The 25544-nt window shown below is 46.5% G+C and overlaps 1 protein-coding gene across 5 annotated transcripts in view; it reads left to right on the plus strand.

Moving 5' to 3' along the window:
* Positions 1–6974: 6974 nt before the first annotated feature.
* NARS2 (asparaginyl-tRNA synthetase 2, mitochondrial) overlaps positions 6975–25544 on the plus strand; it is a 74215-nt gene continuing 55645 nt past the window's right edge. For 2 of the 5 annotated variants that reach the window (XM_065581730.1, XM_065581732.1), the window contains exons 1-5: positions 7098–7170; positions 9923–10032; positions 11036–11156; positions 11872–12012; positions 16638–16718. In XM_065581730.1, the coding sequence (XP_065437802.1) occupies positions 11097–11156; positions 11872–12012; positions 16638–16718 (282 nt within the window). In that variant the 5' untranslated portion in view covers positions 7098–7170; positions 9923–10032; positions 11036–11096. The other 3 variants (XM_065581733.1, XM_065581731.1, XM_005308776.5) reach the window with 3 other exon arrangements.

Consider the following 25544-nt stretch of genomic DNA (forward strand, 5'->3'; position numbering starts at 1 on the left):
CCTTTACTAGTTGTTCTGGAATACTGAAGTGAGTAAAAGTGCACTTCAGTTTCTTGATAACACTGACAGGTTATATCTTTTAAGTTATTTCTATATACCTGGAAAAATAGTCCATGATGACCAGGTAATGATGTCTTCTGAATATGCATGAATCTGCAGCTAGTCTCTTCCAAGGACTGCCTGGTAGAAGTGTTGTTATTAAAGGTTCTTTGTGCTGTGTTGGTCTATTAATTCTGCAATAGTCACATACAGATACTTTATTCTTTATGTTCTTGCTGATGCACTGCCACCACATTGGCTAGTTGGTCCACTCATGGCATTTAGTTAATCATTAATGTCCTTCATGGATGAGGCTTAAGATTTCTCCTCTCATTTCATTTGGAATGATGATGCCATTTTCTTTAACCATGAGTCCATCTGACTTGCTTAATTGTCCACGCACCACAAAGTAGTCTCTGGTCACTTCCTTTAGTGTCCTTTAGATACTTGGGCCAGCCGCCCTAATGTAATGTAAAATGTCCTGACATTGCATGTGTGTCAAGGTTGCTTTTTGTAACTGGAGTAGTCTCTTTTCTGATGCTGGTCTCGATGTGTCGATAGCATCCACATACATCTTTATATCCTCTTCGAGCTCACTGGTAATTGAGTGTGATGCTGGGTTCTGTGACAGTGTCTGTTACTACCAGCTTTTTCCCCAGAATATATTTAGCAATTGGATCTTTTCTGTTGATGAGGGTTGACATTATCCAGCATTCAGTCTGGACTGATGAACAGCTGTGTCCCCTCAGCTCCCCAAGCACTGGGAGGGAGGGGGGAGAAACAGGACGTGGTGGCACGCTCAGGGGAGGAGGCGGAGGTGGAGGTGAGCTGGGGCGGGGAGCTGCCGGTGAGTACTCCAGCCCCAGAGCACCCATGGAGTCAGTGCCTATGGTGAGAGTTACCTCTCCTCTCACACAGCCTCCAGCATGTAAGTTACTCACAGTTATAATATATGTGCACCATGTCCAATCACTCATGAATTACACAGCAGAGCAACACCAGCAAATTCCCAGTCCCATACTTCCCCCCAGAAATCTATGTCTTGTACTGCCCAGCTCTTTCCTGGACAATACAAGGTCATATAAAATCCATCATTTTATTAATAGAAAATGATATGCACAAATCCTGTTAACTCAAATAGAGTTTCCCGAACACACTTGTTTAGATAAAATAATGAAACAAGTTTATTAACTACAAAAGGATAGATTTTAAGGGAATATAATAATGAGGCATAAAAGTCAGAATTAGTTACAAGAAAAATAAAAGTAAAATGCAACTAACGCCTAACTTAACAAACTAGAGTAAATTCAAAGCAAAGGTCTCTCTCATCACATTTCAGCAGTCTTATGGCAGTCCTGCTCTACAAACTTGCATTGGCGCCGCTGCTGGTGCAGCACTTCCGGTGAAGATGCCCTCAGGCAACGAGAGAGAGCTCCCCTGTTAGCTTAATAACTCCACCTCTGCGAGAGGCGGTAGCTATGTCAGCGAGAGATGTTCTCCCGGCCACATAGCGCTGTCTACACATAGGTCAGTGTAACAACATCGCTCAGGGGTGTGGATTATTCATATCCCTGAGGGACGTAGTTCGACCAAAGGAATTCTGTAGAGTAGACCAGGGCTTACTGGCCGAACTTCTTTCAGTCAGGATCTCTCCTCCCAGTCCAATGCTGTTTCCTTTGTTCTTCCGGTGGCGTGGGTGCTGTGAGCAGAGAGAAGGGGGGGAATAATTTGGGGCATCTGCTCTTTCTCCTTATGGTTCTTTCTCTTCCTCAAGAAGCATCTCCTGCAGGGGGAACCAGGGGGCCATGGCCCTATCATTTTTAAAAGTGGGAGGGCTATGCCTTCCCACTTTTTACTGGCTGTAAGGGCAAGTGACTGGGGGGAGGTGGCAGAGAGGAGCAAGCAGGAGGGTTTGGGGGAAGAGGCGGCACAGGAGTGGGGCCTCGGGGAAGGGGCAGTGCGAAGGTGGGAGCTCAGGGGCATGGGCGGCTCAAGGGCAGGGGCCAAAGAATGGCCACTTACCCAGGTGATGGTCCATTTGATTTTGTTGACACCTGGATGAGGGGTTGGCTTGCCTTTTGTCTTTGGGAACTGGTTTGTGGCCGATCCCCAGCCTTGAAACATGTCTTAGTAAATACCATACAGTGGAATCTTATAACTTTACATACAGTGTTGCCACACATTTTTACCAGGACAATGATGATCAGCAAATTATGAGTTTTCAAATGATACCTCACAAGGCATACTTTCTACAAAATTATCATAATCCTGTGAAAGGGGTGAACACAGGAGTCACACCCTCCCCTGCACACAGCAACAGAAAGCACCGGAGGCTACCAAAGAGCTGAGGTTAAAGATTAACACCAGATTAATTAGTACATTTAATTAACTCATCATTATCAGACACTTTCAGACACCTAGGTAAGTTGCTTTAAGTGACAGATATTAATGAGAGTCACTATTATTTATTCTCCTGGATATGTGTTGCGCTTGGAATATCTGACTGTCTATCCATGTCTCCATGCAACAGCTGGATCCCCACTGGCACATTAGAGTTTCCCAAAGTCAATGGTTCTAGTGAAATGAGCAACTGGTACAATCCTGGATCTGCAATTTCTTTTCCCTCAGATCAGTTTCTCTAAAAGTTTCAAGGGCAGTGGCATTAGCAATCTGGGGCTGTCAAGGCTGATTCCCCACTCCGGCACTTTGAGTGTAGAAGGTGGGGGCCCGCAAAAAAAAGGAGTTTCAAAGGGGCCAGGGGCATTAGCAGACCCTGGCCGCGCACGCTGCCCTCCCCACGGAGCCGCCCGCCCCGGGCACATGCGACGCGCGGTGGGTCCCAGTGGGGGCAGCGCGGAGCGGGCAGGGGCCGGGTGGGCAGCGCGGGCCCAATCCCCGCTGCTGCCGGGGAGACCCGCACCTCTCCCTCCTGCTCGCGGCTGCGGCTCCTTCGCGGCAGGACGCGCCTCCCGCCGCCCCTGGCACATGCGGCACGCATCCCCCGTGCCTAGTCTCCCTCCCGCCGGGAAGGAGCCCCTGGAGCGCAGCCGAGAGGGAGAGGCGCGGGGCTCCCCGCCGGTGGCGGGATGCGCGCCGCATTTGCCCGGGGCGGGCTGGGGGGCGGGAGGCACGTCCTGCCGGGAAGGAGCTGCAGCTGCGAGCGGGAGGGAGAGGCATGGGGTTACCCAGCAGCAGTGGGGATTCGGCCCACACCCATGTGCCGCCCACCCGACCCCTGCACGCTCCGCGCTGCCCCCGCCCGGACCCACCGCACTGCCCCGCGGGCTGCAGGGCTGGAGCAATCTCCGCACTGCGCTCTCGGCCCCGGGCCCCCATGTGCAGCGGCCCGGGGGCTGGGCAAGAGCCCTCAGAGCTGAGCCCCCTGTCTCCCTCCCTTGACAGCCCCCCTTTGCCTGCCTGCCCGCTGACTCAACAGCTCCAGGATCCAGGCGCCGCCACCCCCCCCCTCCCTCCCGGCTTGCGCCGCCATGCAGCTGCAAGCCTGGGAGGGAGGAGGAATGCCGCGTGGTTGGGGAAGAGGCGGGGCCAGGGCAGGGATTTGGGGAGGGAGCCAATGGGGGAAGGAGGGGGCAGAGCCGGGGCGGGAGGGGGGCGAGATTCCCTCCGGGAGGGCAAAATTTCTTGTTTGTCCCAAACATTGGTCGGGACACGGGACAAAGAAGCAAATATTGGGACAGTCCCGATAAAATTGGGACGTCTGGTCACCCTACCAGGCTGGTATTAAACTTCCAAGTTACAGCTTCTCTCTGACCTTGGATCGGTAGATGCTGCCACCACCCAAGTGCAAAAAAACCCCTTGGGACCCAGGAAGGCGCACTTGGGAATTCCTCTCTGTGGGGTACCTCAAGCCCTTTCATTCTCCCCCCTTCCCAGGGAAGAGCTGAGAAAGAAAACAAAGGAAATCAGCTGTTGCCACCAGCTAATTAAACAACACATGCACAAACCGATTAGGACACAAAAAACCCAATCCTGTTCTTAAAAAAGGTAAATTTTATTAAAAACAAAAAGAAAGAAAATACATCTGGAACTTAGGCTATTGCTAGATTTAAAAAGAGCCCTCTCCTGCCTCTTCCTATTTGATTCTGCTGCTGCCTAGTCCCTCCCACTGCTTCTGCATTTCCTGGCCACAGTATTGCTCATCTGCAAAGCAGAGAGATTGTAAATGAAGGGAAATCAGACTGTATGGTGCAGTGCCACTCCCATGCATGGCAAGGCTCTCCTAGAACAGTGGTTCTCAACCAGGGATACCTGTACCCCTGGAGTACACAGAGATCTTCCAGGGAAACATCAATTCATCTTGATATTTGCCTAGTTTTACAACAGGTTACATAAAAAGCACTAGCAAAGTCAGTACAAACTAAAATTTCATACAAACAATGACTTGTTTATATTGCTCTATATACTATACACTGAAATGTAAGTACAATATTTATATTCCAATCGATTTATTTTATAATTATATGGTAAAAATGAGAGTCAGCATTTTTTCAGTAAGAGTGGGCTGTGACACTTTTGTATTTTTATGTCAGATTTTGTAAGCAAGTGGTTCTTAAGTGAAGTGAAACTTGGGGGTACACAAGACAAATCAGACTCCTGAAAGGGGTTCAGTCGTCTGGAATGGTTCAGAGCCACTTTCCTAGGGAGCTGGCAAAGGCAGCTTGGTTTCAGCAATAAGCCAATCTTGTCTGTCACAGACAAGCTAACCAACAGCTACCAGCAGGGCCAGCTTTAGGAAGTGCTGGGCCCAATTCGAACATTTTCGGCGGGGCCCCAGCAGGGATGACTAAAAAAAAACCATATTAAAAAAAGCCTTTCATTTATTAGCAACTGGTTCCCTATAAAAAGTTCTGATTTAAGGGATGTGCCACAGTATGTATTTTTTGTACTAATAGGGTTACCTACCATACGTCCGTATTTTCCCGGGAGGAATTTTTTAAATTTTAAAAATTCCTCCCGGACGGCGATTTAAGAACCAAAAAGCCTGACATGTCCAGGAAAATACGGATGTATGGCTTTCTGAAAGTCTAAGTACACTATATCCACCTTTGTCCACATGCTTGTTGACCACCTCAAAGAATTCTAGTAGATTGGTGAGGCATGATTTCCCTTTATAAAAACCATGTTGACTCTTCCCCAACAAATCATGTTTATCTATGTGTGTGATAATTCTGTTCTTTACTATAGTTTCAACCAAGTAATTGGCAGGATCACCTCTGGAGCCTTTTTAAAAAATTGGTGTCACTTTAGCTATCCTCCAGTCATCTAGCACAGAAGATGATTTAAATGATAAGTTACATACCACAGTTAGTAGTTCTGCAATTTCATATTTGAGTTCCTTCATAAGTCTTGGGTGAATACCATCTGGTCCTGGTGACTTACTACTGTTTAATTAATCAATTTGTTCCAAAAATTTGTTCATTACCTGTCTCTCTCCCAGAAAATTCAGTGGCGTTGGAGAACTGACCTCTTAGGGAGGTTGGCTGGGCCAGATCACAGGACTGGCTATACCTGAATACTACACCTTCCCCAGACTGATTCCCCTGCCCCAGATTCCTATTTCCTCCAGTTGGTCTTTCGAGAGAAACTCAAAGCCTTGATGCATCTGAAGAAGTGAGGTTTTTACCCACGAAAGCTTATGCCCAAATAAATCTGTTAGTCTTTAAGGTGCCACCAGACTCCTTGTTGTTTTCAAAGCCCTGAGTTCACCTGGGCCTTCTGCAGCATGTGGGGACATCAGCTATTTGGGGGCAAATTAAGAGGAAGGGCTGTAAAGCAGCCTAAGAAGCTTGAAGGAGAAGAGGCACTTAGTATGAGTGAAGGCATCACAAGGGAAACAGCAAACCATCAAAGCTGGGCAGATTAAAAGCTTTTCTCCTCCCCTTTCTCAGAGCCCAAGGGGGCTTCTTTCCCACTGCTGGGGACTCTGCTCACCAACTCTTTTCTCACCTGAAGGGTCTGTGCAATGAGGCATGTGGTTTCTCTGCTAGAGGGCCAGCTCAGCAACGCCCAGCCCCAAAAGCCACTGCAGCTCAGAAGGGGAAGAATACAGGAAAAGCGAGGGCAGGAAGACCAATGTCTCACTGGGAATCCCCCCAGACCGAGAACTTCTTTGCAAAAAACTCTGAGGAAGAAGTTTCTGTAGAGGGAAGTACAAACTGGGCAGAACAAGTAGCCAAGCAGCTGGGACACAAGAGGAGTTTGTGTTAATTTAACCCTCTTTGTCCCACTCCTGCCTTTTAACAGCACTTGCCCCCTTGAGAGCTGCCTTTCATCCCAGGGGACTCAGAGCAGCGTACAGGGGTAGAGTCAAAACCTGTTATCTCCAGTGTCCAGAATGGGCAAGGAAGGCACAGAGATGGGGGTCTTCTTGCCCAAAGACTACACAAGGACTCGTTTCAGAGTGGAAGCCGCGTTAGTCTGTAGCAGCAAAAACACCAAGAGGTCCTTGTGGCACCTTAGAGACTAACAAATGTATTTGGGCACAAGCTTTCGTGGGCTAGAACCCACTTCACGAACAGAGGCCAGGAGTCCTGTCTCCTCGTCGGACCTACTCTAACCACCAGCTGGTACCTCCCTGCCACAGCTGGGAATAAGACACAGGAGGCCTGACTCTTGTCCTGCTCCAACAGGACCTCTCGCCCCCGCCCGGGCTGGGACCCAGGAGTCCTGAGCCCCGCCCCCCAGCCCGGGCTCTGGGGCTAGGACCGGGACCCAGGAGTCCCGAGCCCCGCCCCCCAGCCCGGGCTCTGGGGCTGGGACCCAGGAGTCCTGAGCCCGTCACGCCGTCGCTTCCACAAACCCGAACCCCGCGTCATTATTTTACCTCTGCATATTACATATAATTTGCATATAAAGTAGCTAATTTGTATAATGCATCTCCTCGCAGCGAGATACGTAACCCGACCCCCCACTTGGCCCTGGCACCAGCCCAGGGCTGCGCCACCCCCCGCGCCGGGATCTCTACAGGAGGCGGCCCGCCACCCGGCCTCTGAGCCGCGAACTACAATTCCCAGAGCACCTTGCGCCTACAGCAGGTACTTCCGGACATCGCCCCGCCTCCTGATAGGCTCATCTTGACCTCTTGCGGCGACCTTGGCTACGAGGGGTCACGTGAGTGTGCGTGACGCGGGGGGGATGCCGCCGCCTGCTTGGTTTGGTCTCACGTGGGTCGATCGGTCCGGGCCTGGGATCGGGCCGCTTTAACCGGGGCCTTCATCCCCGCCCCCTCCTCCGGGCAGAGCTGCTGCGGCCTGGGCGGGGCGCTGGCCTCCTGGGGCCGCGGTGCAGGGACACCTCGAGACAGGGGGACGGGGAAGCTGGGCCTAGGAGCCCTCTGGAGATAGCGCGGGGGACCCTGGGGACAGCTGGGCTTGGGGGGCTCTGGGGGCAGGGCAGGGGGCAGCTGGGCCTGGGAGGGCTCTGGGGGCAGGGGGAGCTGAGCCTGAGGGGGCTCTGGGGGGTTGGGCAGCTGGGCTTGGGGGGGCTCTGGGGGTAGGGCAGGGGCAGCTGGGCCTGGGGGGGCTCTGGGGGCAGGGCAGGGGGCAGCTGGGCCTGGGAGGGCTCTGGGGGCAGGGCAGGGGGCAGCTGGGCCTGGGAGGGCTCTGGGGGCAGGGGGAGCTGAGCCTGAGGGGGCTCTGGGGGGTTGGGCAGCTGGGCTTGGGGGGGCTCTGGGGGTAGGGCAGGGGCAGCTGGGCCTGGGGGGGCTCTGGGGGCAGGGCAGGGGGCAGCTGGGCCTGGGAGGGCTCTGGGGGCAGGGGGAGCTGAGCCTGAGGGGGCTCTGGGGGCAGGGCAGGGGGCAGCTGGGCCTGGGGGGGCTCTGGGGGTAGGGCGGGGGTTGGTGGGGTATCTGAGAACAAGGCTGCCGAGGCTGAGTGGAGTCTCTTTACATTACCAGGCGGGGCGGATGTAGGGGGTTGGAGGACATGATAGGGTGCATGTGAAGACAGTTTGTGGGAGTGGCATCTGGAGGCAGGAGGAGCATATCATATGAGGACAAGGTAGCTGAGTCTGAGTGGGGTCTTGGGTGTTAGCAGGGGGGCAAGTGCAGAAGGTCTTTAGCAATGTTTGGGGCACGGTGTCTGCTCCTGGCTCTTCGCCGTTGTTCCTCTACTCCTTGTCCCAAGCACACGCAGGCTGCAAGACTGAGGGTCTGCGAGGCACTAGAGGCCCAGGAGTTGGCTGGTGATATTAAAGTCCAGGTGGGTGGGGGATTTATGTTGTTAATTCACTTAGTCATTTCTGTGGAGTTCTTATTATTAGTCCTCTAATTCAGCCCTTTCTGAAGATCATCTTCTTGCAGAGGCTTCTCCAGAGTAGCTGGATGGGCTCTGCAGCTGCCTACTTTCTTTGAACTGAAGATGTAAATTCCAGCTGGAGGAGACATACCCATGCTAGTTCTGATCTCACTAGTGTACTAAAAATAGTGGCGGGGCAATGGGGGGAGGGGCTTTGAGTGATGCCCCAATAAGACGTACTCACATTCTGCCTTTGCCCTATATGGAACAGGAGCTCCCTACACTTTACCTGCTCCACAAATTGAACACCACATCTACACTTACAAGACCTTGAACCCTAGACACACAATACCATCAAACACTCTACTTTTGCTTCCCCTTAATTAAACTTCCATGCCACTCCTATCTCCTCTGCACTGCTGATGATCTCTGGGCTCTTCTAATGATGCAGCCTATACATCACAGCGATGAAATGAGGTATGCTAGATCTCCCAAAGTTCATATGCATTTTTTCCCTTTGATCACACATACAGGCCTCAGAAAGAGGAGCTCACGCACACCCCCAGACTGCCACAGTCTCCCAGATCACCTTGTATCACAATTACAGCTCTTCTAAGCTGCTCTATCTTATTCCTTCGCCACAGTACAGCCACACCTCACGCACTGAATGCAGCTGGAGTGCATGAAGATAATTCTTAGTGACTATTGCCAGCTCCAGGGGGACAGAATCAAGGTTTCATGGGCATTTACCGTAACTCTATTTCCTTGTTTTGCTGAACTGGACATTCTGGAAGGGTGCATGTTATCACCAGGCAACTTTAACTCTGCGCTAATAAAAGTTTTGTCAATTTATTTATTTTAAATTTAAGTCCAGCTAGAAAACTTTTTTTAATTTGAAAACCACCCAAAACAATGAAACATTTCTGTTAATTCTGCATTTGTAGAGCGCCTAGCACAATAGGTTCTAGTCCATGACTAGGTGCTATGATAATACAAATAATTAATAGTAATATTAATTGGTTTTGATTTTTTCCCCTTAAACAAAGCCTACATTCTGGACTTAATCTCCTTGACATTGGCCTCTTTATTAAGGCAGTACATATGCACGGTGGCTATGAACAAATAGCCAGTTAGGAAACAGATTTCGGTTTCAAGCTTCCCGCAGATAGTTGTACATAGCAGTGAAAAAGAACAATATGTGCGAATTACCATGACACTGCCCTTTAAAGGAATGGTGTTCTGATTGTCTCTGTTGTTGCAATAAGGAGTGTTTACAAGAGACCTAATTAATAATGATACAGCATTTATGGAATGCTTTTCATCTTCAAAGTCTGTCACTGACTTTAATCTTCCCAGCTCCGTGGAGATTCAGATGGATCCCTGTTATGCTGAGGCGAAATGTTGGTGCCTCTGCCTCAGGATCTACTCCTACTTGCTTTGAAGTCTATAGTAAAGCTACCACTGATTTCACTGGAATCAGGATTGGGTCCTAAGGGAATCTTTCCATTGACTCCAATGGGAGTTGGATCAGGCTCGAAATGACTTGCTCAGTGTCAGTTGGGTCCTGCATATAACTAGATTGAGTTCAAACCAGGCAATCACCAACTTTTATTTTCTTCCTCCTCCAGGGCTGGGTTCGTTCTGTCCGGTCCCAGAAAGAGGTTTTGTTCCTGCACATAAATGATGGCAGTTCTTTGGAAAGCCTCCAGGTTGTAGCCGACCCAACCTTGGAACATAGGTTTGCAGATTTTACATATTTAAATAAATTTCTGTGCAGATTCTTGTTTGGAAAGGGTTGATGACATGGTTGTAGGGCTCAGCTCCACGCTATCTTAGACTAAGGGCATCGATTCCCAGGCCTGGTGTCTCACCTCCTGTGGCAGCAGGGATGTGAGTGCTGCAGGGGCGGTACATTCAGCAGTTGCTGAAGGTGTTGCATTTGGTGTCGTTCAATAGCTGTCAGTTAAGGAGCTGGGTTAGCTGGTTCTGAAGGGAGTAGGAAGTAGGGGGCACTTTTACACTGAAATTTTGTCTTCACTGAAGTCAGTGACAAAATTCCTATTGACTCATTGGGGCCAGGTTTCATAGTGCTTTTTCCATGGGTTGGCTTCCCCCGGTGGCTTATTCTTCCTGTGTAAGTCAGGCTGTACCTTATCAGAAGCTAGGGTTGCCATGTTAGTCTTTCCTCAACTGGCTCCTTAGTCTTTTCCTGCCTTTTGCGCCAGATGCAGTCAGTGTTTCTAGCTGAGGCACCACTTTTGCGGGCTCAGCACAAGAGAGAGCACAGAGGGTGTGGAAACCTTGAGGCCTTTCCTTATGAACAGACATTGGGGCTCATCTTGGATCAGTCATGGAGAGCTTGCTTCTAATTAAAAATAAACATTTAGGCTTAATTAATTTTCAGCTACAGAAGAAGATCCTGTGCAAATTTATTTCTTGCAAGATGGACAGCTTGGTGGTTTATGCATCAACTAATTTAAAATCTCCAGACTCTTGGAAGCCTGGGTTCACACATACACACCCCCACCCACCCACCAGATGCTTTCCATGGGGATATATTGAGTGCCATGTGAATAAAATATAGCAATCAAATTGTAACAAGCTGCCTGTTTGTGATAATAGATACTGTAAGCATAGGGCTTGATCTAAATTAACCCAAAGAAGTCAACGAGTCCCTGAAATTCAATGGGCTTTATGTCAGGGCCATAGTGATACATTGTTGTTAATGTTGTTTTTTCCAGAGATCTGACTTTTGGAAGCGCCGTGGAAGTGCAAGGGAAACTGGTAAAAAGTCTTCATAGGATGCAAAATGTGGAATTGAAAGCTGAAAATATTCGTGTGGTAGGACCCTGTGATACTCTGGTATGTTATTGCACTTAACAGTCAAGCTCACAGGATACCTTTTGGAACATGACTAATTTCAAAATATTCCCGTTTCTGACAGAGCACATTTCAAACTGTATTTCCTGCTATTTTTTCTGAAGTCATCTCTATTTTTAATGTTTTTAAAGCGTCTTCTACTCCCCCATTGATGTGGACAAGGGCCTTTTCATTAAGGGAGAAACTGACTAGTAGACTGAGCATAGGGAGGAAACTGTGAAACTAACTTGATACTAAGGACTGGATTTGCTAAAGAATTGTGGGCCAGATTTCCCAACTGCTCAGCACCCACAATTGGAATCAGATCTCCAAAAGTTCTCTGTTGCCACCGTGAAACTTACAGCAAGATGTCAGAAAGTGATTGGCACCCACCGTGCTGGGTTCTTTTGAAAATCTAGCCACTTACTTTGGCACTGAGTCCTGTTGAAATTCTAATTCTATATAAGTGCTTATATGGACACCATTACTGTGGTATCTGAGCATTTTCCAAAAGTGATCAACATTTGTCCCTTGTGGTTCATTCTCTTTCTGGTTGTCTTTGTAAAATCCACAAAGTATTCTGGAAAAAACTATTATTTTGCTTCTGACTTGTATCACTTATTGAACTTTAATAGGCAGTGATGATATTTCATGGATATCAGTAAAATTATTCTAGTTGCAGGTTCTGAAGGTTGTTTTTTTCCTGTCCTTTCTTTAGACGTTCCCTTTTAAACCAAGAGAGAGGCAACCTCTGGAATACAGCCGGCAGTTCCCTCACTTACGATGCAGGACCAACACATTGAGCTCCCTCCTGAGGGTACGCAGTGAAGCTACTGCTGCGATCCACTCATTTTTCAAGGTGCTCTGCTTCTTCGGTTGATCTTGTTACTGTGTTTTCACATATACAAATGATGGTGCCACATAACACTCCCGCCTTCCCATTGCAGTTATGTAATGGGTGACAGTGGGAGACATGGAATCAGGTCTCTGAGGTTCTATTCCTAGTTCTGGCACTGACTTAGGACCGGCGTGCACTGGGAACTTACATCAGCATAGCTGCGTCTCTCAGTGGTGTGTAAAAATCCACACCCCTGTGTGACGTACTTACGCTCATCTAATCCCTACACCTCCCAGCTGCAGTGTAGACATACCTTTAGTATCCCAGATTCTGTGTTTTGTGGGCAGAGGGCAGAAGTGTTACCACTATTCTTCCCCACATACTTTGACCCCTGAGGTCATGAAAATCATTTCAGGTCAAATGAAATGTTTTGATTTTGAGAATTTTCAAGTTTTTTAAATAAAATACATTTTTATTTTAAATCTCCAGGCTCTGTTACAGGGGTAGGCAACCTGTGGCATGCGTGCCGAAGGGGGCACGCAAGCTGATTTTCAGTGGCACTCACACTGTGCGGGTCCTGGCCACCGGTCCGGGGGGCTCTGCATTTTAATTTAATTTTAAATGAAGCTTCTTAAATATTTTAAAAACCTTATTTACTTTGCTCTAGGATCCATACAATGTGTTTCCTTGGAGCCAACGAGAGGGATCCTGGAAGGGATTCTCTGCCTCCCCCCCAGTGCATTCTGTTTTGTTTTGTTTATCTCCTTCCTCTCAAGCAGGGTTGGCCCAAGCTGGAGATGGGAGACTGGATGGGGAGGGCCAGGGCTCTGAGAGGGTACCGAACATTCTCTCAGGTGCTTGGCTGGCTGGTTCTTGCTCACATGCTCAGTGTCTAACTCATCTCCATGTGTGGGTCAGGAAGGAATCTTCCCCGGCACAGATTGGCAATGATCCGGGGGGGAGGGAGGGGAGGTTTTGCCTTCCTTTCCAAGATGTGGGTCACTTGCCAGGATTATCTGGATATATCTCACTTAATCCTTTCCTTCCCATTGCGGGTGCCTCAGGCACTTGTGGACCTTGATCCCCCCTGTTCTCTGCCTGCGGCACATTATGGTCTAGTCTCCTGTGGGCTGTAATACTTTGGTCTCTTTCAGTTGTTGGGTTAGTGTGCGCGTGGCCTGTGGTCTACGTGAGAATCTGGTTATCCCTTCTGGCTTTAAACTCTATGACTCGAGTTAAAACTACATGCCAAGCACTCTACCTCCAAAACTAGACTTGTGGATTATTAGGCAGTTTACTGTCATAAAAGGATGAGTCAGACCTCCTGTAATTTGAAGTTATAGTTCCAGAGAGCCTTGGTATTTCAGATCTGAAACTTAGACTAAGCCAAGCTTAACCTTCTCAAGAGAGAACTGCAATATCGTATGGATTTTAGGATTGCTTTAAGATAGAAATATCGTGCCAGTTAAAGCTACTGTTAATTTCTGTACTGTACCAGCTCCTTATAGGTAAGACTAAGTTTGTGTCACAGATATCTTTAGTAAATGTCAGGGACAGGTCACGGGCAATAAACAAAAATTCACCGAAGCCTGTGACCTGTCCCTGACTTTTACTAAAAATATCCCTGACAAAATGGAGAGGCGGGTTCAGCACCCACTCTTGCTGGTACTGTCAGGTCCCCTCTTGCTGTGGGGAATGGGAGCTCTGGGGTCCCCCTGCCCGTGGGGGCTGGGCTGCTATGGAGTCCCCTTGGCTCCCCGGGGCAGCTGGTAGCTCAGGGTGGTCCCCTGCCACAGCTGGGAGCTGCAGGGACCCCCAGCCACCTGCAACTTTGTGGGCGGTTCCCCTGTTGCAGCTGGGAAGCTGCAGGGTCCCCCCCACTAGAGTAGGCCTGGGAACTGCAGGGTGAGGGTGGCTGGCTGGGAGCTCCAGCCCCAGGCAGAAAATGTCACAGAGGTCAAAGGAATTCACGGATTCCGTGACTTCCATGACCTCCGTGACATATTCGTAGCCTTACTTATAGGTAAAAAGACTTGGTTAAGAAAAAGACCAGGTAAGTGAGGTTATATCTTTGATTGGACTGACTTCTGTTGGTCGGTACAAGCTTTTGAGCTATACAGAGCTCTTCTTCCACCAGCAAAAGTTGGTCCAATAAAATATTACCTCGCCTACCTTGTCTCTCATATCCTGGGACCAACAGGGCTACATCATCACTTCATTAAGAAAAGTCAGTACTACTGTTTGCCCGCTAGATGGCAATACCCACAGTTGTTTGACTTCTGATGGTTGCAAAGACAGAGATGGATGTTGATGAACATCTTACCCTGAAGGAGGTTTTAAAGAGCAATAGGAAAATGCTGTTAGAATTACCAATAAGCATGAAATTCTGATAAAGTGTGTATATCTTACTGCCACTAAAGCAAATACTTTGTCTGTAGTTATTTTCAATATTGTGATATTTTTCACGTGGAGTTCTTCTGCTTAACGTCATATATATTTTGAAGCTAGATGCTTAATGATACTTGAATGGATTTTTGAAGGGACAATGACTGCAAGGTCACAGTTGGCCACAGACTAAGATGTTTGTAAAAATAAGCTTTCGCAAATGCTAAGACCAACAAGAACATGTCTTATTTATTTTATTTCATTGTGATCCAGTGGAAATGACTTTTTTAAAAAAAAAGAATCCAATTCTTCCCATGTAGTACTTGCAATCCAACATTGCAGCACTGTGCATAAGAACTGGAAAACGAAACTAACTGGTCTGTGTTCATCGTGCAAAACTAAAAAGAGCACAAAGCTAAAATGTAAACAGTAGATCTTTAACTATATCATGCAGTAGTCCAAGCCTCTTTCATTTTTTAAAAATGCTGTTATCCCAAGGACTTTTTCACACAGTGCCTGATTAATGCTAGAATTTTTGCTTTGGATGTCTAAGGTTAGAAACCTACCTTTAACTTTACCCTTGGGTAGTTCAATACCTGTGAGATGTGAATACCCCTCCTAGCCTTAAGGACCCTATGCTCCTAGATATAGTGGGTATATCTACACTGCAGTTAGACACCCACATCTGGCATGCTGGGGGGGAGGGATAGCTCAGTGGTTTGAGCATCGGCCTGCTAAACGCAGGGTTGTGAGTACAAACCTTGAGGGGGCCACTTAGGGATCTGGGGCAAAAATCAGTACTTGGTCCTGCTAGTGAAGGCAGGGGGCTGGACTTGATGACCTTTCGAGGTCCCTTCCAGTTCTATGAGATAGGATATCTCCATATTAATGTACAAGCTGACTTGGGTTCATGGGGCTCAGGCTGTGGGGCTGTTTAATGGGGCTATGGTGTAAATGTCCAGGCTAAGGCTACGATGGGGGAGGGTCCCAGAGCTCAGACTGCTGCCTGAGCTGGAATGTTTGCACCTTAATTAAACAGCCCCACAGCCCGAGTCCCACAAGTCCAAATCAGCTGGCATGGGCCAGCCACAGGTGTCTAATTGCAGTGTAGACACACCCAGTGAAGAGTATGCAGCATGAATATCTCCTCTGAGCTCTGAACTCCCCTGCTGCTGTGGGTTCATGGCAGAGCCACTAATGTTACCATAATATTTGTTGTGGTTTGATAATGGAAACTGGGCTAAGTCTCTTAAGGAGAGGGACTGTGGTTCTGGGCACCCCTCTGATGAGCCTACTTCTCAGGCACTTCCTAAGTCAAGGAGGAAGTCTGCTAATGTAAAATGCACTCTACTGCCAGCTTAATGGTGGTAGCTGCCATAAAGTACATTGGACTTTAGAAACTCTACTCCCTACCTGTTACTTTAAATGTCTTCCCGTAAAATGTATTGTACACCAGCCCTGAACTTTACAAATTCACGTGCCCCTGCCTTCCCCCAATTCTTTGGTTCAGATAGCCCCAATTCGCTGACATTTGGGGTAGGCGGCAAATCCCATTTATTTTCCCAGGCTTTTGTGGGGGAGGAGGGATGTGCTGAGGGATGGGATTTATGGCTGGAGGGGTGGGTATTCTGCTCCCTGTTTCAGGGAGGTTGCTGTGTTTGTTTGTGTTTATATTTTGAAAGGCCCCTAGAGCCCTGCATAGGTGCACTCATGGGGTTTTGCATACATAAATAATGTGGAGCTGACATTTATTTATATTATTTTTGTGTCAAGAGACCCAACCATGGTTGGGCTGCGTTGTGCTAGGAGCTGTACAGGAAGCGTGGTCCCTTCTGCTTACAGTCTAAATGTGCTCTTTCCATAGTCTCATTTGCCTGAGAGGCCTTTATTTCTCTCTCAGGCTTTCAGATGTAAATACTTGTTTCCTACAGAGATTTTGGCACTGTGGACTAGTAAGTAATGGAGCACTCTATTCGCATGATAGAATTGTTGTGGTTATAGAGCCCTCTGCAGGATTTTTTCTATAGTGCGAACATGTGAAGAATCTGGCACTAAAGCTGCATGCTCCAGAAATCAAACTAGTGTTTAGCACATGCCAGTATATCTCTCACATAACGTAGAAGCTATTCTAAAAGGTTACACATGTTGTCTTTGGTCCTGGCCTGATAGATGAATCCTGACTTGCGCATGTTGGAATCTTCCTTGGAGTTGACACGTAATATCCTTGGACTGGCAACTTTCAATGTTCTCTCTTGTTTCAGGATAATGGCTACGTGCACGTTCATACCCCTATAATTACGTCAAACGACTGCGAAGGTGCGGGGGAGCTCTTTCATGTCAGGGTAAGTTGTACTTACAAAACAACTTTGTAATTACTGGGTGTTAAAGGGACAATCAGTTTTGTATATCCTATTTTTTTATGTACTTCTCTGAGATTTCTTTTTGTAACCTGCAACTGTTCCTTGTGATACTTAAAGTGATGATTCTAACTGAAATAGATTAAACAGCTGTTTTAATCCCTTTCACTTTTATTCTGTACTTTTCCCAGCATTTTATGTATTGATCAATTTCTCTATCCTGAGTTGTGTGGAAAAACTTAAAGAGAAATGGGGAGAGGGGGTCAAACATCTTAATAACCAGGAAAATGTGATTGTAAAATAAAAATATGGGAGGAGGCCTCTGGGTCAGGCACAGTTGAACTTCTGTGAAACTAACTAGACTTCATGTTAATCGGCTCCTGCTATAAACCACAAAATGACTCCTATTTTTTCCCCACCAGCTGCTTATTTCTTGCTGCCTCTCTCATTTCTTTTTGTCCCTTCCTAAAAGCTGCCCATGCTGTAATTATTGGCCTTTTCTTCAGTGTTGCAAAATAAAGTTCAGTTTTTAAATTGACATTCTGTTGACTTCAGCACTTGTAGAAATCATTCTCATCCCCCATCAAAAACTCCCGTGTGCATTTCAGAGCAACCCTAACTAAATTGCAGCATTCCCTAAATTTTCAGTAACACCCCGCACCCCCATGCACACAAAATTGTGTGCACGCCCATAAGCCCCTTTGCCTTTCACAAAAGAAAATATATTCTTTGGCCACAAAATGATTGCATCTACTTACACTTACCGGTCACAGCTTTGCTGGTGAATCATCTCTAAGCAAAAAATCATTGAGGTAGCATGTCACTGCTGCAGTGTCATGTCTACAGCTCCTTGTATCTCCTTAATCTGCTGGTCAGAAACCTCCAGTACTGGTTCTTCAGGATTGAAAAACCTGCTCTGCCCCACTGACAACACCCCACAGACCAGTGCACAGCAACATGTGTACCCCAGCTTTCTACTTACTCTTGATAGTACAGCCCAGCTAATCTGCTCCTGGCTAATTGAAATACCTTAGTGCTACCACAGTGTGCTCCTGGCTGTTACATGCAAATTAAGATGTGGAAACAAGTGACGCTTGACAGTAAACACGTTATACAATTTTCAGTCCTACAGCATATCTCTGTTTAGTCTTCTGCATGAACTATATCTACCTGTTACAGGGTTCTGCTCACTGCAAGTGCACCTCCTTGTGGTTGGGTCTGGGAATTATCTCTTGCCCTGTCTGGTGCTCCTTTCCTTCGCTTGCTTGCACTGTGTCCTCTGCTGCCCCTCCTCTCCCCCCCGGGACTCAGGGTGCTTCCTTTTCATGACTCGGCACTCGACTCCTCCAGCCAGGTCACTATATAATCATCCCCTACTAGGGTAACAGAATCCCACTGGACTAGCTTGCCGGAGTCTGCCTCAGATGGTCTTTGGTTCCAAGTCTCTACTTTCCTGGTGGCTGGTAGGGGAACCCAGGTCCTCCCTCTACACTGGGTTGCAGCCCAGGGACCCTGTAACCAGCAGCCATGGTCTGCACATTGCCATTCCTTCCTGCTGTTTCCTTAGGCTTCTTCTGACCCCGCGTTCTCAGGCGTTCTTCCCCACGACTTCTCTGGGTTGACCCTTTATTCAGCAGCTAGGATTCCAGGGGTTATTGTCCCCCCTGGGTTTCCAGCTCATCACCTCGCTGCTCCCAGAGAGTGACTGCACATGCCCTCACTGCAGCCCTCTTCTGCATTCAACTTCCTAGCTTTATGCTGACCAGCCTACTCCCGGGCTTCATGATCAGTTAAGCCAGGCTCTCCCTCCAGGTGCACCCAGATAACATAATTGGCCTCTCAGTCCCACATTAGCCCCTTCAGGGCCTGTGTGGGGTTCACACCACCCCTAAGCTTTACAGAATTAAATTATGTAGGACTGCAGTATGAATGCCTTAAGTCACAAAAGCCCTGGTGCAAATATTGATTGGGATGGGGATGGGTAGCTGTGATCTAGCAGACGGGGCATGGGAAACTCATGAAAACTGGATTTTAGTTCACTGAGGCCATGGGCACATCATTTAAACTTGTACCTTGGTTTCCCCATCTGTAAAGCACTGTGGGATTTGTGGTTGAAAGGTGCTGTGTGAGTGCCAAGTATTATCCTATGAAATAGTGTATATGGAAGCATGGTGCTACAAATGTGGGGCTCCAAAGCTCTGATCACCACTGGAGGGGGGGGAGCTTCCCCTCATTCTTTGCTTTCTGCACTGGCTCCCCATTGAACAGAGGATCCCAGCTCAAGATCTCTGTCCTGATTTTTTTCAAAGCCCTACATGGAATCGGTCCTAGCTACCAGAGGTACCACCTGTCTCTCCACCCAGCACCTTCTGTTTGGTCAGCTGTTTCGTTGCTCAATGTGTTTAAAGTGAAACACAGAATCCAACCTTTCACCCAGACTTTCCCACCACTCTGCCTCAGATGCACACTCCCACTCGTCTGTGTTCAATAATAACTTCATAAACAAACCATGTGCCTGCCTCTTGCTGTGGGAGGGAGCAAGATTTCTAGGGTATGTCTATCCTACGGACCTTACAGCGGCAGAACTGTACTGCTGCAGCTGCAGGTCTCTTGGGTAGCCAGTCTATGCCAGCAGGAGAGAGCTCTGCTACTGGCATAATTAAGCCACCCTCTGAGCGGCAGTAGCTATGTCAGCAGGAGACGCTTTCCCACCGACATAGCGCTGTCCACACCAGCACTTTTGTTGGTGACATTTATGTCAGTCAGGGGTGAGAGTTTTTTTCACACTCCTGACGGACAAAAATTTTGCTGACAAAAGTGCTAACGTACACAAAGTCTAAATCTTGGCTACTGCTCAGATTCCATGATGATGGGCTCCTAGATAAGAGCATAGACAGATGAGCCATTTGCAGAATATAAACTTTCATTAAAAGAAAGTTGGTAGCTTTTGATTTTGAAGTTTGTTCCACATGTGACTGGGATATAAAACAATGTAAAGTTGCTTCCTGACCCTTCCATCACCTCTAGTGCATCTGCTGTTTCTCATAGTCTTCAAGCAGTAGGCAAGTAAAACTGACTAGATTCTGCTCAATTTCTCTGCTGTTGCTTAGATCCCTTAGGCAACACTTAAACTGACAAAAATCATATCCTTTAGCTCTCCTGTTCCTGGGAAAAGGTAGGAGGTACTGGAGCTGTGACCCCTGGACTCTACTGGAGGGTGCTTTTACCTCCCAATTCACCATCTTTCATATCTATTTTCCTCTAACTGGGAGGCTTAATCCTCCAACTAATGATGTCTGGTAGCTGACCAGGGTCGTGCGTTCCCTCAGAGATGGTAGGGAGAAAGGCTAAGGGAGAATAGATAGATTTTTAGAGAGATGGAACAATAACTTCCTGCTTTAGAAAGAAGATCTGAGGAATTTGAAGGCATATAGTCCTCGGGTTTTTAGACCTTTTTAATCCCGTTGGATTTGGATTTGTTTACATGTTTAGTCTGGAAAAGAGACGACTGAGAGGGGACATAAGTTTTCAAGTACATAAAAGGTTGTTAAAAGGAGGAGAGAGAAAAATTCTTGTTCTTAACCTCTGAGGATAGGACAAGAAGCAATGGCCTTAAATTTCAGCCTGGGATGTTTAGGTTGGACATTAGGAAAAACTTCCTGACTGTCAGGGTGGTTAAGCACTGGAATAAATTGCTTAGGGAGGTTGTGGAATCTTCATCATTGGAGATTTTTAAGAGCAGGTTAAACACCTGTCAGGGATGGTCTATATAATACTTAGTCCTGCCATGAGTGCAGGGGACTGAACTAGATGATCTCTTGAGTTCCCTTCCAGTCCTACGATTCTATGTCCAGCTTCCTTATTGTTTTGTTTGGATTTGTGTACACCGATTAGTCTGCACATAATTTTGGTTGGGATTTTCTCATACTTGTGCTGCGTGTGTGGATCCTTTTCTGTCTTGTTTGGCAAATTATTTATTTAAGGAATTCATAAAAATTTGAAGACAAAAACGAAAGGAGATGGGAAGCTGAGAAGATACAGAGAAGTTGTACGTGTCATGAACTGCAGAGAAGCCCCCTCAACTTAATTATTATGCAGTTTACTGCAGTTGAGTAGCTGGTGGATCTAAAGACAGTCGGGGCAAATTCAGGAAAACTGAGAACATAGGAGCCACAGTTTGGGTGTATGAAATTAGACCTCTGCCTGGCAAGCTGTCCCATTTAAATAAAAATAATGGAGATATCCCATCTCCTAGAACTGGAAGGGACCTTGAAAGGTCATCGAGTCCAGCCCCCTGCCTTCTCTAGCAGGACCAAGTACTGATTTTGCCCCAGATCCCCAAGTGGCCCCCTCAAGGATTGAACTCACAACCCTGGGTTTAGCAGGCCAATGCTCAAACCACTGAGCTATCCCTCCCCCCGAAGGGCCAGACTCTAACCCTTGTGCTGAGCTCCATTTATATTAATGTGACTACACACGGTCACTGGGGTCCCTCAGGGTGGGTCAGTTGGCAGGTTCCAAGACCTTAGATTGTAAACTCTCCAGGGTAGGGATCACATTGTATCCTATGTGTTCATGCCAGGCCTAGTACAGCTGGGCCTGGTTCCTGACTGGAGCACTGTTTAGGCGCTATTACAATAGCAATAATTTAATAATATTGATTTAAATGTCAGTTCAACCCCATTTATCCAAATGACTCGGAGGGATGTATCTGAAATTTGGCATTGCAGAAAAGCAAAACTATAATGTCATGGGACACTAGTGAGCTTGGGATAATTCACATCTCACATGATTGGGATAACTTGGGAGTTTACCTGGACCAATTACGGTAGCACAGTTTTTAAAGTAATTATGTCAGGCAACCTCCACCCACAATTAGTGTATATTGCTACATATTCTTCCTGCATCCAAATCATCTTTAGCTAATTATGAACCACATAAACTCTCCAAGTACCGGTCATCTCAACAACTTGGCCAGAGATTATGTGCTGTCAGTGTGTATTGTCCTGTCAGGAAGTAGCCACCACATAACCGCTTCCCCATTCTCCTAGCAATATGAGGATGTCCGTATTTAACATGGGATGGGATGAAACCTGTAATAAATATGCCTCTGTAACTCTGGATCTAGACATTAACTCCTTACCGTTCCTTCAGTACATCCAAAACAAACCCTATTGACACCACAGGGGAACATAGTCACCATTTTCCTCAAGAGGTTAACCTCAGCAAAAGTAGCTTAATGTAGATGCAGTGAGTGTCTGCCAAATGTTTCCCTTCCAGCCAGTAGCAGAGCTGTAACACAGTCTGGTTGGGAACTGATTCCGGAGGTGAGGCTCTTTGGTTATCATAGACTCGTAGGACTGGAAGGGACCTCAAGAAGTCATGTAGTCCAGTCCCCTGCTCTCATGACAAGACTAAGTATTGTCTAGACCATTGTCTCACCTGCTCTTAAAAAATCTCCAATGACGTAGATTCCACAGCATCCCTAGGCAATGTATTCTAGTGGTTAACCACCCTGACAGGTAGGAAGTTTTTCCTAATGTCCAACATAAACCACCCTTGCTGCAATTTAAGCCCATTGCTTCTTGTCCTATCCTCAGAGGTTAAGGAGAACAATTTTTCTCCCTCGTCCTTGTAACAACCTTTTATGGTTGCCTCATGCGGGGATGTCGGAGGGTTTTCAGCAAAAGTTGGAGTGAGTTGGAGCTCATGCCAAGCTAATATTGGTCTGTTCCATTCCTGACGACCAAAATTTCTGCTTGATCCACAAGCTGGTAGTCTGTACCTAACCTCTCTATACCTATACATCTGATCAGTACCTTAGAGAGATTACCTCAGCCAAGCCAATGAACAAATGGGATACTGTTATGCAGTAGGCTACAACTCGGTCAGTTAGGCCTTGCCTCACGGGCTCTGTTTGTTTTTTAAATAGCCCTGACTCTCAGCTTTCACTATAGGGATGTGTCTTCACTGCAGAGTTAAACTGGGTGACTGGCACCTGGGCCTGCGTCTCTGGGTTAGCCTAGCCGAGGTCTGAGCATTCCCACAGCAAAGCCCTACCCTGTTACTGTGTCCACACCATTTCTGCACTCACTCATGTCTGCCTAGGGGCATATCTCGTAGTTCTCTGTGTTTGAAACAGCCTAGGATTCTTTTCCAGTGAATTGCAGGAGAACTTACCTGTCCTTTGGTGAGGAATTGCAGGATGGCATTGGAGGACTCATCACTCCAGTGATTTGGACTGCAGCCTCCCTGCAAAGTTGCAAGCTTCCCACCCTAATTAAAGTGGATCTGGGATGCTGACCCACAAACCCAGCTGGGTAAATGAGCCCAGACTTAAAGCACCTCCAAAGCCAGGTGAGAGGGTTTTCTGTGTGGATAGTAGTGGGGTTTGAGCTAGAGCCAGGGTTAGTTGTGCAGTGAAGACATACCCTAAAAGGGTGATAGATGAGCAATTTAGGCAGGGATTAAAATTCTGCGTCTTGTCAAGCTTTAATAGCATCTCATTTCCGGACTGGAGGAATGACTCCTGTGGTCCTTTCGATTCTTTTTCTCTGTCCTCTTCTATCCTTAGAATTGTAAGGAGAGCATTGTTGAATCAAGTGTTTTATTGTTCCTAAAGCAAATAGCCTCGAGTCAGAGTAATATATCCATAGGTCTCAGGGTAAATCAAAATAGATTTTCTTTTAATTTAAATCAGATTTTTTAATTTAAATGAAATACGTTTTTGTTTTTTTAAATATTTGAAATTGACAACCTATGTTATGGCCTAAATTATTATAATCTGTTAAAATGATTTAGATAAAATTAAAAAATACATGTTTACTGCCAAATTTTAATTAAATTCAGACCACTGAACTGGTAAAAGGCACTGGCTAAGAACCTGGAGCCAGAGTTTGTTGAGGTTTTAAATGAGTTTTTGACAATAGTATCCTCCTCTGCGGGTGCAGAGAAAATGTCTTCATTTCAATTTATTCAGTTCACTCCATTCAATGGCCTGTTCATTCAAAATTAAGAAACTGATTGGGAGTTGGAAAAGCAGAAAAGTTTTTTTCCTCTTCCAATTTATGAATAAAAATTAGGTGTGAGGATGAGATCTAATAGTTCTAAAATCTTGAAGGACACAGTGACCAGAAACAATCCGTTCAATTCGCTAACTACAGATAATACTTCCTTTATTTAATAAATCATTTAGTTTTAAATGAAAAACGTGTTTTGTTACAAATTTTCTGATAAACTTTTTTCTTATGTATCCACATTTGATCCATCCATGTAGAACTTGGCACAAATCACAAGTAAAAAAATTAATCTAGTAAATAAGAAATGCATTACTCAGCATTTTTAATACTATAAATGTAAGCTAAGTTACGTAATTGCTTAGGTAAATATGTATAATTATAGTGTGTCTTCATGGTTAGCCAAAAAAAAAAAAAAAACATTATATTTAGCGTAAAGTCTATATTTAGTTGTAAATCAACATGTTGTAATGGTTACCGATGAATGAGACTCAACTTTTCTTTGGAAAATAACTAAAAAGTACAAATGCAAACCAAAATTAAAATTGATGATTGGAATTAATGTTTCTTACTAGTTGATTTATGTCATGATTAAAATCAGTTATTTAAATCAGTCCATCCTACCAGCATTACTGTGACCATAGAAGAGTGCTTCTGTTGGTGTAGCTCAGGGGTTCTCAAACTGGGGGTCAGGACCCCTCAGGGGTCACGAGGTTATTACATGGGGGGGTTGCGAGCTTTCAGCCTCCACCCCAAACCCCACTTTGCCTCCAGCATTTATAATGGCGTTAAATGTTTATAAATTAAAAACCCTTTTTTAAGGTGGGGTGGGGGTCACACTCAGAGGCTTGCTGTGTGAAAGGGGTCACCAGTACAAAAGTTTGAGAACCACTGGCGTAGCTAATGTCCTTTAGGGAGGTGTAGCTTTGCAGCCGGAACTCTGTCTGGGTATGCTACATCTCCAGTAGGGGGTTCATCTGGCATAGCTATACCAGCCGAGGTTCTGTAGTGCAGACAAGCCCTAAAATGGAGGTAATACCCAGCTCCTGTGGAGGGTGTGAGGGGCAGTGAATGTTTGCAAAGCTTTAGAGAGGTGAAGTGCTAAGTTATATTAATTCTACTCCTAAAATACCTCCTTGCTGAGATGCTCAGAGTGTCCAATCCTACGCCTGTTGAAGAAAATGGAATTCTTTCCATTGACCTCGGTGGAAGGTGGATTGGGCCCAGAATGCTTCACGATAACTCCCAAAGCTTTACAGAAATACTAAAGGGATCAAAGAACTTTTTCAAAATGTGAGCAAAGAACCAAACAGAAATGGGCACAGTGCTAAAGAGAGAGTGGAGAGAAATAAACAGCTTTTGGGTCGGGGGGTGGGGGAGGGAGGGGAAGCAAACCGTTTTTAGAGGTTTAAGTGATTAAAGATTGGAGATGATGGGTGCTGAATCACTCCTCCCAACAGCCAAGCAACTGTGTCAAGACAAGTCTCTCAGAGGAGGTTGTGGATGTAGCCAGCACCTACACGGGAAGGCTTGAAGAAGCACCATTCAGCTGGAATTGTCAGTAGAATACAGCCTGTCAGTTGCTAGCCGCATGCAATCATGTCTTGGAAGTTTTGTTCCTTTCTAAGATGGTTGTATGTATTTAAACCCTCCAAAACTATAGTTTTGGCCTCTGTAGTCTGCCCCTATACTCTACTCCCTTCAATATTCTGCTATTGCTGCATCTTCCCCACTTCCCTCCCTTAATTGTGGCTAAATTTGTGGAGAAAGAGAAAGGAAAGTGACATGAAATAGT

This window comes from Chrysemys picta, chromosome 1 (assembly GCF_011386835.1).
Source record: "Chrysemys picta bellii isolate R12L10 chromosome 1, ASM1138683v2, whole genome shotgun sequence".
NCBI lineage: Eukaryota > Metazoa > Chordata > Testudines > Emydidae > Chrysemys > Chrysemys picta.